The sequence below is a fragment of the Sinohyriopsis cumingii genome, chromosome 11, assembly GCF_028554795.1.
Source record: "Sinohyriopsis cumingii isolate HCF-2022 chromosome 11, ASM2855479v2, whole genome shotgun sequence".
Lineage (NCBI taxonomy): Eukaryota > Metazoa > Mollusca > Bivalvia > Unionida > Unionidae > Sinohyriopsis > Sinohyriopsis cumingii.
Window position 1 is genome coordinate 11,687,491 of NC_142971.1, and position 17,907 is coordinate 11,705,397.

Sequence of the window (17,907 nt, forward strand, 5' to 3'; positions counted from 1 at the left end):
GCCTAGAGTTGTACGTCTAAATTTATCCATGACCATACACACTGATAGTCTTCTTGGGAGCCTAGATTTGTACATATCTAAACTTATCCATGACTGTACACACTAACAGTCATGGGAGCCTAGATTTGTACATTTGAACTTATCCGTGACTGTACACACTGATAGTCATGGGAGCCTAGATTTGTACATCTAAACTTGTCCTTGACTGTACACACTGATAGTCATGGGAGCCTAGATTTGTACATATCTAAATTTATCCATGACCATACACACTAATAGTCATGGGAGCCTAGATTTGTACGTCTAAACTTATCCATGACTGTACACACTGATAGTAATAGGAACCTAGATTGGTACATGTCTAAACTTAACCACGACCGTACACACTGATGGAAGGCTAATATTAAGTAAAATATCAGTACTATCTGACCTTAAATGATAAATTTAAAGAGCATGTCTATTTGTACATATCTAAATTTATCCATGACTGTACACACTAATAGTCATGGGAGCCTAGATTTGTACATCTGAACTTATCCATGACTGTACACACTGATAGTCATGGGAGCCTAGATTTGTACGTCTAAACTTGTCCTTGACTGTACACACTGATGGTCATGGGAGCCTAGACTTGTACATATCTAAATTTATCCATGACCATACACACTAATAGTCATGGGAGCCTAGATTTGTATGTCTAAACTTATCCATGACTGTACACACTGATAGTAATAGGAACCTAGATTTGTACATGTCTAAACTTAACCACGACTGTATACATTGATGGAAGGCTAATATTAAGTAAAATATCAGTACTATTTGACCTTAAATGATAAATTTAAAGAGCATGTCTAAAATGGCCTTTCAAGGAGTGACTGTTTTGCTGTATGTAAAGACAGCATATGTGACTTTCAGGTTCTTACCAGTCCGTATAATGCTATATGATAGTACAGCAGAAATGTATTCTATTTCCCAAGATATAGTGGACCTTTTTCAGAATAAAAAACAATATATAGTGTATTCATATCTGGTATGATAATTTGAACAGGAGGTTGAAAGGGGTGATTAAATAAGAAAATGGAAACCATATTGATTAAATCACCCTTAAATTAGTAAATGATTGATGAAAAAACGTCACTGTTACACAATTTAGAATTGCCCTAAATTTTTAAACTTCCACAATGTATTTTCCGTTTCAGAATTACATAATTACAACAAGTAGCAAGTACCTAGCAATTACAGTTAGTAGGAAAGTGAAATAGTTATGTCATAATGTTTCTGATATAAATCTGCCATTTATTAAATAGACTGCATTTTGTCCACCTCCGATGCAGTACTTTTGCTTTTTGAAAATGTGCTAACTGATTACAAAATACTGGAAAGAAAACATTGATAGAAAGGATGAAATATTTCAATATTTTCCATCATTTGGGGTATAAAACACACACACACACACACACATTTTCTATGTATAAATTACAATAACAAGTTTTGGACAGAAGAACACCTTTTTGTTCTGAATAAGCATGAGAGATAATTATTTCTTGACCAAAACTTCCCAAAATATCTAAAAAGACCAGAGGACCACAGTATTCTAAAAGGACCAATGGACGACAATAATCTAAAAAAGACCAGTGACCATGGTATTCTAAACTGATCAAAGAGTGTAAACATGATAGTAAGAAAATTGTTCCTAATCCAAAACAAATCGACTTTCTATCTGATAACATCTCAACTTTCCATTTGATAATTCTTAATCTTATTTTCTTTTACCTTCCATTTGAGAAATGGCAAACTGAAGCAAATGAGACAAAATGGGGTTGGGAGATAGAGAAATATGGATGGTTTGTAGTATGCAACAGTGGGACAAGTTTATGTACTGCCAACTCACTTATCTTTATGGGATACCAATTTTCATAGTTTTGCACACAAAACATTTGGTCATTAAGTAAGTTCTTTTGATTGGGGAAGAGGTACTATTTGTCTTCACAGATCGATCATTGTTTGTTATGTCTTTAAGCTCAGGAATTGTTGCAAAAACCAAATCCAAGAAAACTGGTACCCCCCCAAAAATGGTGAATTCATATTAATTAAAATTTACATATTACAAGCAAGCTACATATAAATCACAGTTTCATGACAATACAGTTGCAGTTCAGTACATACCATACGTTTATCTACTGATTTCAGTCATATTGGCAGAAAATGCCAACATCACCAACATTAATCACCATGAATACTATATTAAGAAACACAGTATGTTAAGCCTCGGAAATTTCAGTCATGGTGTGAGAAAAAAAATCCTGGCTGCATTGGCAATTTTTCCTGAAAACAATTTCCTAAAAAGTGCCACAAATTTGGCGAGACACATAAAGTACAGTTGATTGGTTTGAAGACTGTGGAAGACTTTGCCACCATGGCAGTTGTGGTGGTTGTAAACAAGATGAAGCTGTATCCTTATTGTGACCTAATCAGGCCAGTTCCAATTAGTATGACACTAACAACTTCATACTGACTTTTCATGAATCAGTTATGCAGATTTATCTTTTTAAGAACATGCTCATTTTCCTGAACGTAATTTATACAGAAGTTTATTTTGTTTGCATTTCATTATGTAAGCATGAGGTACATATCAAGTTTGCTCAACTCAAATGTACGCAGAACGCTTATGGAAATGTATAAATCCTGCTGCATTGCCTTTAGGTTCAAAAATCTTCTCCATGTTCCAGTCAATATCTGAACTCACCGTAACCTGCTAAAATCTCTATGTTAACATGGGTCATACTAGACCTGAAGATGTAACTGACAGACAAAGATTTAAGGCACACACAATGGAAAAAATGACAGTATTTACATCATAATGGCTCAATTGCAGAATTGTATATTTTGGAATTTTTGAGTGTAACACATAAAGCAAACTAGAAACAAAAATGCAAACTGTGTAAGGGCTGTAATATTCTCTTTTTAAAAAGTGCTGAATCATTGTTAAGGTTAACTCATTATCTCTGCATGCAATGTTTATGCATCATGAGGTAGTACCCTAATTCCGCACTTTATGATGGTATCATTTATGGCACACCGAAACAAATCATTTTAGAAAAAAGGAGATGTAGTTCAACAATGATACCAAGTAACACAGACTTTCAAATTATGTTAAAAAATAAAGCAGAATTTACATCATTTTTGAGACCCGATCTTATTAAGCCAAACATTAAGGGTTTTCAGCACTTTAGTTATTGGTTTGATTTTATACTTTTGGCCTCAGATCTAGAACAGACCAGTCCAAACTGCAGACGTACAGATGAACCTTTGTAAAAAGTAGGACAAGTTTGGGATCTGGAGTAAAAAGGTCCAATTCCCACCCTTCTGCACATGCATGACTGAAATAGCCAGTTGAAAACAGCTTTAAAACACGTAAGCATCCAGATAAATGAAAATCTCTTGTGTTTCGATGCATTCATTAGTAACCTAATAAATGTCTTCCCTACCCAAATTTCAGATAAAAATTAAAATCATCTCCAGAGGACAATGAGTTAATGGGTGAATTTAGATGACATCACTAAATTTGAATATTCCTTGCTTATTTGATCATTTGTGCTTTAACATTGCACAGAAATTTTAAAAAATTGCCATTTCTGGACAATTTATTAGGAATTCTTTTTAAAAATCACTCAAATCTTATTCCCGTATGTCACATTTAAGCGCCATGAGAAAATAAGGTTGCCCTTACATTTATATGCAATTCCGACTTTAACTAGAGAATGTGATTACCAAGGTTTGTGCATCTAAGCAGAAGTTTTATTAACAGAATATACTGGTAGTGCTGGAGAAACGTGGGTTTGTACAACTTAAAATACCTATTGTTGTCATCCTGGTAGCAATGTAACTGTCATTCTGAAGAGGTAATCCTTGGTAACCATCATTGAGTGGGCCATATCTATAAACAGCAATCACATACCGCTAACTATACCATATGGGACATTTCCATATTACTCATTGTCCCTGCTAACTATGCAAAATGGGACACTTCCATGTATTTACTACATACTACCATGACCACCCATAAACATGGTCACATTTTAGACTGGATTCTTCATAGACCCGATGATAACATTCTACGGTCCTCCCTGGTATCACATGACCTTGCATCAGATCACCTCTGCATTATATGCCATCTTAACGTATCAGTCCCTAACCCTCCACCTTTATCTGCTACTAAGAGAAACCTCTGTATGATAAATAGAATCAAACTAATGCACGACATCCAAGCTAACCTAACAACTTGCTTACCTCCTATCACAGAACAACTCGATAACTGCCTGCATTCATTGCTTGTGGGGTAATGTAGCATTACTCCAAGCACTGTCCTAAGGAGAATTACTCTAAAGACTATATACTTATATATATATTATTACGAGGATGTATATTAAAATCCCTATGGTTAATGAATGTAGGGACATTGATTACCACTAATAGTACTAGAACTATTCCCACTCTACCGCTAAACAAGCATATCAATAATTCGCTCCATACTGGGTTTCTGCTTGGTATCGAACCTAGGACCTCTGAATGAAAGATAAGACAACTATCGCCTGCCTGCATGTTCCAGCGCCCATACTACCACGGCCACCTCCACATCACCAAAAAATGATGTTTTGGTATCCGTTCATATACGGCGCTAGAACGTGCAGACACTATCGAAACTTAGATACATACATTATTTGTCCGAAGATACCTTGGCACTGGCAAGGTTAGGTTATATCTATATAAGGGAGTAATGTAGCATTACTCCAAGCACTGGCCTAAGGAGAATTACTCTAAAGACTATATATTGGGACCAGCTTCGCACTGCTAAAAGAGACCGCCGTAAAGCTGAGAGGCTCTGGCTTTCCACCAGACTCACTTTTCATAAGCAAATCTATGAAGCCGCTAAGAAGAATGTCACAAATATAGTCCATGCAGTGAAATCAGCCCACTACACTACTAAGATCACGGAAAGTTCCAGCTGCAAAGAGCTCTACAAGATTGCTAACAAGCTAATGTCAAGGAATAAATCTACACCACTTCCAACTACCTTCTCTCCAGTCGACCTTAAGGACATGTTTGAAAATTTCTTCCGTGACAAAGTACAAACAATTAGAGATAAGCTTTACACCACAATTTCAATTGACTTGTCATCACCATACAGTTGGGATACAGAATTTGAGCGGCAACCATTAGCAGCATTTGAACCTGTCTCTATGGATTTCGTACGTACAATCCTGATGAAGAGTGCACCAAAGTCATGTGAACTTGATCCAATTCCAACATCACTGCTGCTTGAGTGCTTAGATCCAGTATTGCCTTCACTAACTGATGTTATTAATACCTCTCTCTCATCCGGGGAATTCCCATATTTTTCAAAACTGCCATTGTAAAGCCTTTGCTGAAGAAACCAACACTAGACCATAACGAATTAAAGAACTACCGCACAGTTCTTAATCTCCCATTCATATAAAGAATCTTAGAAAAGGTTGTTCTATCCCAGCTTGTATCTCATCTAAATTCAAACAGTCTTTTTAGCAATGTACAATCTGCATATCACCCTTGCCACAGTACTGAAACTACTCTTCTAAAAGTAGTTAATGACATTCTCTCTGCGTTGGATAGCGGAAAGATTACAGTCCTCACCCTCCTTGATTTGTCTTCAGAATTTGACACAACAGACCATGATATATTACTTCACCGTCTCCCGCATGTATTTGGCATTCATGATACAGCCTTACTGTGGTTCAAATCCTACTTGGTCAACAGGACACAAATTGTATCTGCAAATGGAATACACTCCAGCCCAGTCGATCTATGTTGTGGTGTTCCACAGGGGTCTGTTCTTGGACCTGTTCTCTTCATTCTGTACACTCAGTCGCTCTCAAGTGTCATAGATCATCATCCAGTGTCTCACCAACTGTACGCTGATGACACCCACATATACAAATCTAGCCACCCAACTGAAGTTGATGCTACCATCCAAGGTGTAGAGAGGTGCATTTCTGATGTGAAATCATGGATGACATGTAACAAGCTGCAGATGAATGATGATAAAACTGAGGCCATTCTGATCACAACACAAAGATTTTCTCATTCACATCCTTTACCTCAAGCAATAAATATCAGCAACACCAACATTAAATTCACACAATCAGCATGAAACCTAGGTGTTAGTCTGGACAGTACTCTCACACTGCACCAACATGTCATGAACATATGCAAGGCTGCATATATTAAGCTGAGACGCATCAGCTCAATTTGCAAATATCTTTCAGCTGATGCCACTAAAACACTTGTGTGTTCATTAGTACTTTAAAGACTGGACTATTGTAACTCAATTCTGTCTGGTTCATCTCAATATCTGCTCTAGAAACTTCAAAATGTTCAAAACACAGCTGCTCGGATCATACTTAGAGTACCACGATCAGAGCACACCTCCCCACTGCTCTGTACCCTACACTGACTATCCATTCGATCCAGGATCAAACACAAAATTTGTTCTCTGTGCTACGTTTCACTGTCGGACTCTAGTCCAACATACCTATCCGACCTCACCCATGTGTACACACCAGCAAGATACTTACACTCCTTTTCTGACAATCGTATACTCATTATTCCCACTATGAAAACAAAGTCATATGGACAGCGTTCTTTTGCATACCAGGGCCCAGCAACGTGGAATGAATTGCCCACTGAACTTAGACACAAAGACACAGTGATCACATTCAAGAGGGCTCTCAAAACACATTTTGACTGCAAGAACAAACTTAAAGACCTAATAATGTTTCTTACCTTAAATATTCTCAGCAGGAGGTTTTTTTTTTTTTGTAATCATATCATTATGTTTTTTTATCTTATAGGTGTTGTCTAATGTTATAAAGCGCTTAGAGCTTAAAAAGATTAGGCACTATACAAAGTCCTCATTATTATATATATATATATATATATATATATATATATATATATATATATATATATATATATATATATATATGAATGAATATGATTTAGACTCTACCTATCATCCTGGTGATCTCTATAACTGTCATCATGTGGTGGTCCCTGGTAACCATCATTTGGTGGTGGCCCCTGGTAACTATCATCCAATGGTGGTCTCCTATACAAATCGCTGTGTGGATCTGCAAATCTATCATCTGTGTGAAGTCCTCTAGGATCCTCATCAAAGGGCAGGTCCATATACCTATCAAGTGGTGGTCCCCTTTTATCCAGCATGGGGGACTGTCTATAAAAACTATCCTCAGGTGGTGGGTCACCTTGATAACGACCATCATCAAAGGATGGGTCACCATAGCGATCATCTGGAGGACCTCTATACCTATCATCTGCATACTGACCATCCCTAGAAACAAAGCATTTCCAATCATTGCTTATAAACCAGAGTAAGACTTATATTGTTAAAGAAATGTTCACCAGTTACTTCAATTTACATTTAAAATGCTAACATTTTCTTACCTATTTTTCAGAATAATAATTTCCAACTTTATGATAAGGACTATTTTCCCTGAAATTTATTTTTAAAAATGTATTATAAAAATTACTGGTACAAATCTTTACCACTGACTGATTCAGTTTAAATATCAGTATGTCTTATCACAATATAATACTTTCAAAACTCCTTAAGATTCAAATTTGACAAGTTGCTTAATATGGTATTGTGAAATAATCACATTAAGAATTTTGTTTTTCACTGAAATGATGTGTACAAGTACACATTCTCAAAACATTCAAAAAGAAACCCCAATAAAGACATTCTTTGAAAGTGATGGGCATGAGTAATTGCTAACAATCAATGCAGTCATAAAACATGCAAGAAATGATTGCTGTAGCTAATATGTTAACAAATCTATAAACAAATCACTCAATCAAAACTTCATTGTCATGATGCATTACACTGAGCTTTCATGCAAGTACTGCACTCCCTCCTTATAAGGAGCATCATAATAACAGGGTTCCTGTTATATGGCAAGTATGATATTGGATTCCATGTCATTAAGTGGCTGTCAAATTGTATGTATTATGTGCAACATTATAATGAGGTCTCACTACAAAGCAGTATACAGAATGAGGTCTCACTACAAAACAGTACACACTGTAATGAAGTCTCACTACAAGGTGGTATACAGAATATGGTCTCACTTCAAGACAGTACACATCACAATGAGGTCTCACTACAAGGTAGCATACAGAATGTGGTCTCACTACAAGACAGTACACACTGTAATGAAGTCTCACTACAAGGTGGTATACAGAATATGGTCTCACTTCAAGATAGTACACATCATAATGAGGTCTCACTACAAGGTAGCATACAGAATGTGGTCTCACTACAAGACAGTACACACTGTAATGAAGTCTCACTACAAGGTGGTATACAAAATATGGCCTCACTTCAAGACAGTACACATCATGATGAGGTCTCACTACAAGGTAGCATACAGAATGTGGTCTCACTTCATGGCAGTACACATTGAAATGAGGCCTCATTACAAGGCAGTACACATCATAATGAGATCTCACTATAAGGCAGAACACATTATAATGAGGTCTCACTACAAGGTAGTATACATCACAATGTGTCCTCACAACAAGGCTACATACTTCATAATGTGCTGTCACTTTAAGGCAGTAACATTATAATGTGCTCTCACTACATGGCAGTATAGTAAACATAATGCAATTTCACAACAAAGCAGTACAGTATACATAATAATGCAATTTCACTACAAGGCAGTATACATCATAATGCAGTCTTACTTCAATGCAGTGTACATGATAATGTGGTCTCACTACATGGCAGTATACACTATGCTCTATTTAAAATGAGGGAGAACTGTATTGCTCTGTGTAATAATGAGGGAGAACTGTATTGCTCTATGTAATAATGATGGAGTACTGTAGTGCTCTATGTAATAATGAGTACTATATTGCTCCATGCAATGATGATGGAGTATTGTATTGCTATGTAATAATGATGGAGTACTGTACTAATATATGCAATACTGAGGGAGTACATATTGCTCTATGTAATAATGATGGAATACTGTATTGCTCTATGTAATGATGATGGATTACTGTATTGCTTTATCTAATAATGAGGGAGTACTGTATATCTCAAGCTCTTCATGATTACTCTATGAGGTAAAAAAAAATACTATCAACAATAGTACAAAGTAAAATATATCTAATGGACATACATACATATATGTAGATTTTATGTGGGGAAAACATTTTGTTATATAATACTTACCTACTACTATTGCAATGCTTTCTTTACCAGGATGCAAGTCTCTCTATCAATCTAAATAATTTCCACCTACAATTAGAACTGGAATGTTCTAGAACAAAAGAGCATGATCCCAGTCTGACTAATATGTCACAGCCCACATATGGAATGCTATCCTCTTTCCACTTGGACCTAGAGCACAGGACATCAGAATGGAGTGAGAAGAGGGAATCTTTGCAGGTAAGTATTACATAATTAAGATGATTATTTTTTTTTATCACCACCCCCAATACACTGCTGAATTTACCAATTAGGGAGTTTGATGGCCTCAACAATTTCATACAAAAACATTCCACCTGCCTGTAAAATGTTAGTATTCACAACCTTAAGCCATTAGAAGGTTGGACCACTTGTTGTGCCATTACTATGCGGTCCAACAAACATACATGTGCTGTGCCAAAGTTGCTGATGATTTGGTGTTTTTACAGCACAGCAATACAAGATGGTTATTTAGTGCCAAGGCATTTGGAGTCTAAGCATTTCCCTGGAAACATCACAGTGGTTGATCCAGGCTGATCCAATGGCTGGACTTAGCACATATCTTTCAATTGTGAGTCTGGCATGCTAACCACTTAGCTACTGTGCCTCCGAAGGTAAAAGGATAAGAAGGCAGCATGTGACCATCAAAATGCAGCTCTTATAACATCATCCAAAAAGGATTCAAACAGTCCCAAAATGAAGCTGCAGCCCTAACTTCATGAGTCCTAATACACATGAAAGAATGGTCCCTCTCATTTAGGTACTGACAAGCTCTCTTGTTAGTGAGTACAATCAACCTATAAACAGTGGATGCTGGAAAACAACCAACAGTTTCTCAGCAAACTCTTTTGAAGTCAACATTAATGAAATAATGACATCACCCTGCACTTGCTCCTTAGGTATACATACCAACCCCTAGAGGGGCATAAGTGCAATTATTCTTGATATAAGTGGCCAAATAAACATAATCTGAGCAAGTAAAATATAATCTAAATATTACATGTCATAATTATATGAAAATATACAAAAAAATTGTATTTATTTTTGCTACTAAACTGGTTCTGCAGCTTTTTAAAATTTTCATCACAAAGTATTTTTTAAATATAACTTTTCACTTCTTTATTTTTTTAATGTACCAATAAAACAAAAATCCATGTACAAGAGAGCACAAGTTAATTAGGTGGGAAAAAAATTACAAAGATTAAATGGTTGACACATATGCTAAGGGGAGACAAGACTCTCTTTCAGAATCTTTTCTGTGGAGAGGCAAACACGGAAATACAATTGTCCTGGACACCAAGCTCCTCATGGGGGTGGGGGTGGGGGTTGCATGGGACTGACCCTACAAGTGGACCTTCAGAGGCACTGATAACATTTGTTTTTCATACAAGACCATTTATGGCAAGAGTATCAGCCACCCCCCTCCTTTCTGACCCTGGCCAGATGGGGCAAAACAGGTTAAAAAGAAACAGCAAAGGGTGATGTTAATTCAATCCCTAGCTGATCATGAACTGGCCGACTCCCTATCTCCATCAAGATAAAACAGTAGCAAAGAAGCACATGTTTATTGACCTAATCCCTGCCCCAAGACCAATGATGGACCCTACTGACTGATGACTCAAGTCCAGTGACTTGTGGATGACAAGTGCCCAGTTACCTGACAGACTGATCTGACAATGACCTCTAATGGATGAGCCAATATCAGATTTATTTGCACAACGTCACTTTCTTCCCTGGAAGGTGCATTTCATTACTCACATTCACATGGTCACCACTATTAGGATGGTGCTGCTGCTCCCTAATCAGTGGGCACTACTTGCTCTCTGGTGTTTCTACTCTCTTGGAAGGGACCCAGGACTGATCCCTCATCAGTAAGGATGACATAGGATTGAGCATCAGAGATTCTTGGGGGTTATGCAATCTAAACAATCTCTGAACATTATTACACCACTGAAGCATTATTTTTTTCCCAAAGGTAGAAAAGATTAAGACTCCTCCTAGCAACGGTGGGAAAAATCTAGCGAAGATGTGGAGGAAAGAAGACCTTCTTTCTCCCTTTATATCAGCAGTGAAATTTCAGCCATGGCCCACCCTTTATCAGACCAAAGACAACAAATACAACACTCAACTGACACAAAGAAGTGAATTGGAATGCCAAAATACATTTAAACCCAAAATGATAGCAGTTTTCAAGCAGTGAATAGCCCATATCTACCAGAATAATAGTCCACATGTGGAAGTCAGACTGGAATCTTGTTTTTCTTTTTCTGCTCTGTAACCTTGTATTACTAACTGGAGGAAATTAATTAGTGAGATTGGTGACTTGTGTCCCAGAAGAAGAAAGCATTGCAACTGTAGCTGGTATTGCATTACTGCTATTAAAGTTTATATTTTAACCAGCAAATTACAGTACATGGTACATGGAAAATCAGTTTATTTTAAATTGTTTCTCGCTTTCCACTTCACATACTTTGTAGAACACATATGCAATTTCCTCCACAGGCCAGATAAGCAATTTTTAAAGCCACAACCTATGATGCATCTAAGCGGATAAAATCTGGCCTGTGGGACATAGTTTGCACATGCCTGCTGTAGAACAATAACTTGTCTAAATTCAACTTGATGAAGATTTATCATAAAAGGCCATGCATAAAAGCAAAAAAAAGCAACAACAAAATATATAACTAGGTGAAGACCATGATGCAATGCGATCCATATTGCAGGTAATAAATATTATGAAATTTCAAAATCCCAACCATGCCCTAGTAATGCATTATCATTAAATTCTGATCAGTAAAATATTTTATACAAGTGAACATAAATTTTGAATCTGGAAATAAAAAGTAAAAAAATTTCTGAGCTGCTAATCATGCCACTCCCTATTAAGATGTGCCTTGGAAAAGACTCGATTGCCAACACTACAAGTCTTGTACAGAAACTCGTTAGCATCCCTATGCATAACACAGATTACACATTAGTATCTACATCTGCCAGCAAGTGACAACAAAATTAGCTCTACCTTATTATAAGGCAGGTGTTGTACATTTATACAATTTTCTTTATCTTTATAAGCAAATTTGAAACCGATTCATTGATAAACATGTGTATTGTACAAGAATGTTACAAGCTAGCTGTTTTTTAGAGTCAACCTCCTGTTTAAGGTTCTTACAACCAATCTGTAATGTTAATATTAACTGTAAATGTTGCTCAATAATTGGATTACACAAAAAAGTATTTGTTAAATTCTTCCTCTCCTCAGGTATAAGAAAATTTAGAAAGCATAATGCAAATTAAAGTACATTTGATTCCAATGTATGTATGTATGCATGTAGGTATGTACATACGTACGTATGAAAGGTTTCAAATCTGAATCCAGCAAGGGGAAGGGGGGGGGGGAATTTGTAAAAAGTAAATATTTGTGATGGCTTTCATCTCTAGCTTACATTGCCAAATTGCATGCAAGTAAAGAAAGTTAACAATGCCACAACTCAGTGAAAAAATTAAACAACTGTAAAGTTGCATAGGAAAGGTGCTTTCCACAACACTAAATGGATTTTTTTAATACTAAGCACAAATATTACAGTGATTTATCAGTGACAAGATGCAGTTTGCACAACAACAAAACATCATATTTCTACATTTCACACATGCATGTGTAATAAGTGGGAGGGTAGTAAATCAAAATCTACCTATCATTGTAATGATTGAATGACGAGTCTACATGATTGGAAGACTGTAGAGGCAGCTGATTATCATATGAATCCACACCAAAGCGAGCTAAGCTAGTAGGATAATCATCCTCATGGTTACGAGACCTTAAATGATCCCCAGGTCCTGGGGGGGGAGACCCTGCAGGAGGGAGAGGTGAACCCCTCATGTCATCATAATTTCTGATTTGCCCTGAATATGGCATGTAATTGTCACTTGGATGGCTATCATGGGGTAATGATGATCGACTTCCATGGGCGTTTTGCACTTTTGCCAGTTGCTGAAATACAGAGAAGTGTTTATATTATTATATTAAAAATCAAAACAGTTTAAACAAGTATGTGTTCATGGAACTGTTATGGTCCTAAACTAGGTCACAGGAAAAGCAAAACTAACAAGTTTTGTAAAATTCAATGAATAATTTAGTTCTCTAATTTAAAAAATGAACATTTAACAGGAGCTTACAGTATTGTGAATTAAATCCTATATATAAATCTAACAGTTCTATCATAAGTCCAAAAGTACCAATGAATGAATTCCAATAGTCCTGACTGTGTAACTGTACCAATAGCCTTCAATAGTTTGATGTACCAACAGTCTTGATATATCACAATGATACAATTCAAAATGCCCTTGAATGATCTCACAATAATTCAAAAATAGTGATTTAGTCCAAAATGTCAATGAGCACTTTGAAATTTCAATGAATAACTTGGAAAAATATTTCCTCTCAAACTATAACTGAACACAACTAAAACCGATTCCTCAAAGACTGATGTTATGACGATTTTAAGTATATCTATATTTTTTTTAAAATTTCCATAACTGTAAATTTTAGTGATCATATATAAACATGATATAGCTCAACAAAATTTCCTTGGGTATAGATTCTATTTTAAAAATACTGAGCTTTGATTGAGTGCATACAAGTAAATTCAACCTATATATTAAACCTGTTGACAAGTTTAGATTAAGTTCTCAATGGCTAGTGAGGTCAGGTAGGTTCTTACAAGAATTAAGTTATTTCCCTTTGGATGGGTTGGTCAAGTTGGATATTATGAATTGTCATGTAGTTGAGGTATTTGTGTATATAAGGAGAGAAATGAGCATTCCTGTTTTTTATTTCATATGTTAATATCAGTCTGAAGATTTATTTAATGCTGTATTTAGATATAATCTGAGGAGACATTTGTTTGGATTATTCAAGAACTACACAGTACATGTATTTATCAGACTAAAACATTAATTTGGGACTACTGTGAATTTATTCAAAGGAGTTCAGGACAATGCCATTTCGATACACCAGAAATGTTGGCAGACCATTACATGCAAGATCTGAATACTGTCACTAAAGTACTGAGTTACTTCAAGAGTGTCACAAAAGTGTGAGTCATTGTGAGTTGTGTGTGGACTTTCAATTCTTTTGGACTTAAGTAGAACTTTTTAGGATTATTTTGGATTTATTTCATAATATTGTTAGTTCCTCTTAAATGTGCATAACTTTGACAATTCAATTATTTTTTTAAGTTTAACAACTTTCTGTTATTTATCTCATGATGACAGTCATAACTGATGGGACTGAATAATCTTGTTGAACTGGACCCATGTTACAATATTCTGTTCTTTTTTTAAACACCCCCCCCCACAATTATCTAAATGGAAAGTTCCCCCATTCCGCCAAACTGTAAACAAAATTTGTTTCCTGAATCTTCTAAAATGATAATCAAGGCTGAGTCATGAACTCAAACCTGAGTAAACAACCTATTTTTAACTTCGTACCTTCGTAACAAGACCAAGAGCAGGTGTACACCAAAAACTCAATAATGGACTAAAGTCAGGCACAAAAAATAAATTAAATATACATGACAGAACAAAAATGCTCACATCACATTGCCTGAAAATTGATCTAAATGCCTTATTTAACTAAACACACTGAAGGAGAATGTTAACAATATATGCTATTACAACCTTTCTGGTGGGAATAAAGCAATGTGAGAGAAACTGAAAAATGTTTCATGGTTACTGCCAGTTAATCGCATGTAATCATTTCTCTTCTCTGCATTTATATCATTCTAAAAGAAAATCAAAAATAGCAGTTACAGAATGAAACAGTCACAGTAAGAGTGTTACTAACATACAGTGAGTTATTTCAAGAATGCCACTAAAGTACTGTGTCATTTGCAAGATTGCTACTACAGTACTGCGAGTCATTTGCAAGAGTGTCTTAAAGTATTGTGAGCTATTTCAAGAGTGGGAATTAAGTACTGAGTCATTACAAGAGTGTGACTAAAAAGTACTATCACTTTTCAAGAGCGCCATGTAGTATGAGCTATTTCAATACTATCACTAAAGTACTGAGTTACTTCAAGAGTGTCACAAAAGTGCGAGTCATTGTGAGTTATTTGCAACTGTTATTTAAGTACTATGTGCTAATCAAGAGTGTCACTGAAATACTGTGAGTTATTTCAAGAGTGCCATAAAAGTACTGAAGTTTATTTCAGAAGTGTCAATGATGTACTTTGAGCCATTGCAAGACTTTCACTAAAGTACTGCTAGTTACTTCAAGAGTGTCACTAAAGTACTGTGAGTTTTGTCAAGAGGGTCACTAAGGTAATGCCAGTCATTGCAAGAGTGTCATTAAAGTACTGTGTGTTTTCTAAAGAGTTCCATTGAAACATCAAGTCATCTGGATGAATCACTGAAGTACTGTGAGTTTTTTGCAAGAGTGCCACTAAAGTACAGCGAATCATTTTCAGGAGTGCTGCTAAAGTAGTGACATATATCAACAGTGTCAATTAAGTAATGTGAGTTATTCTGATACTGACACTAAAGTACTTGGAGTCATTTGCAACAGCACTACTTTGGTACTGTGAACTATTGCAATAGTGTCACTGAAGTACTGGGAGTCACTGAGTGTCACTAGTACTTTGAGTTATTTCGAAAGTATCACTAAAGAACTGTGAGTAATTTGTTGTGGTTTTTGTAGGGTTTAACGCCATTTTTCAGCACACGATAGGCTATACATGGTGGCCAGTAATAATGGTGGAGGAAGAACCTGGGAAAACCCCAGAAAGAACCACCAACCCACGAGAAGCTACTGGGAAGCTTTCTCACATACCCACATTGGCTGAATCTGACTCAAACCCACGCAGACAGAGATGAGATGGCAGTGATCCGTAACAGAGAGCACTTTAGACCACTCAGACACTCGGGGCCCCTTAGTAATTTGTAAGAGTGTCACTAAAGTGCTGTGCATTATTTCAAGGGTGTCACTGAAGTACTTTGAGTCAATGCAAGAGTGTAACTAAAATGAGTTATTTCTCAGGTGTCAATGAAGTACAGTGGTCCCCCTCATACAGCCACTCCTTCTGCACCAAGAAGGTGGCCTTATAAAACGGGTATCCTTTACAGAGGGGGACTATATTTGTGAGATAACTTAAAGCAGTTAATATCTTCATTTATAAGTAGCATTAAATATCAAAATGGTCTTCTTGTATTAAAAACTATTTCAAGGAACATAAATTAATAGCTCTTATTCTTAGGCGTGAAACATGAGTGGGGTATTGTTGGCATGCGCATAACAAAACCATTCAAAAACGTTATTTAAATATGGTACATACATTGTTTTGTATCTGAAATAATTCTCTTTCCATTTACTCCATTATCCCACTGCTACAGAACATTCTCCTTATCTTTTACAATCTTGTTTATTTGAATTTTGCCAACAAAATCTTTCGGCAAATGAACTCTCCCCATTGTCATCAAGTCGAATAACTTTTACTTTTCCTTCTAAATTACTATTTCTTCATTTGCATGATGACATATTAAAGTTTTGTAATGATTTATTCCTATGTTGCTAATAGTACAGTACTGCATTTAATTTTGCAGAAGAAACTTTCGTAAGCAAAAATCCTCGTTATGAAGGAAGTGATACATATACTGTTACATGATTTTTCGGTCTTTGTCTAGTACCCTGTTTTGTTCAAGTTTAATTGTTTCTCTGTGCGTGTGTGTGTGTGTAATCAATTTAAAAAAAAAAATCTGCTGTGAGAAGCCCAAAGCTCTATCAAAATATTGCTGACCCATTTCTATCAGACCATGTTATGATCTTGACAATTATGTCCGGTTGTGATCATCAATTAAAACAAAAAAATCTGCTGTGAGAAGCCCAAAGCTCTATCGAAATATTGCTGACCCCATTTCTATCTGACCATGTTATGATCTTGACAATTATGTCCGGTTGTGATCATCAATTAAAAAAAAACATTTGTGAAGGCCAAAGCTCTATCAAAACATTGCTTACCCCATTTCTATCTTTCAATCTGACTATGTTATGATCTTGACAATTATGTCCAGTCATAAACACAGGGGCTCGTATTGTTGCTTGCAACTGACCTGTCATACATGAACTATATAATAACTAGTAGTTATTATATAGCATATGTATGATAGGTCAATTGTAAGCAACGATACAAGCCCTTCTGGTTGTAATCGGCAATTAAAGAAAACAAAAGAAAACCCACTATGTGAAGGCCAAAGCTCTATCAAAACATTGCTGACCTCATTTCCTGCAAATGTCGGTGTTAATGATAAGGCCAAAGGTCCATCAAAACATTGCTAACCCCATTTCCTGCAAATGTCAGCGTTAATGATATAATAATAACCTTAGCAGTACATGTACTTTAGTGAACACTTCTTTCAGTAACAAAAACCTAACATCCGGAAACAGACATCGGGAAAGATAACTGGATCACATACCTTACCGTAATTAAATATTGGTTCTGGACATCTATTAATTATAAAATGTGGCTGCTTGTCAGGGGTAAATTTTACATTTGTGCACTAATATGTTGGCCACTGGTCATGTTAGAGGGGTTGCCTTTCTTAAG

General features: G+C 36.1%; 1 protein-coding gene across 4 annotated transcripts in view; it reads right to left on the bottom strand.

Annotated features, from left to right (window-relative positions):
* LOC149787612 (uncharacterized) overlaps positions 1-17,907 on the bottom strand; it is a 177,594-nt gene that overhangs the window by 54,910 nt on the left and 104,777 nt on the right. For 3 of the 4 annotated variants that reach the window (XM_089973779.1, XM_089973782.1, XM_089973780.1), the window contains 2 exons: positions 13,000-13,298; positions 7,046-7,387 (listed from right to left, as the gene is read on the bottom strand). In XM_089973779.1, coding sequence (XP_089829905.1) covers positions 7,046-7,387; positions 13,000-13,298 — 641 coding nt within the window. The remainder of the gene's footprint in view (positions 1-7,045; positions 7,388-12,999; positions 13,299-17,907) is intronic. The other variant, XM_089973781.1, reaches the window with a different exon arrangement.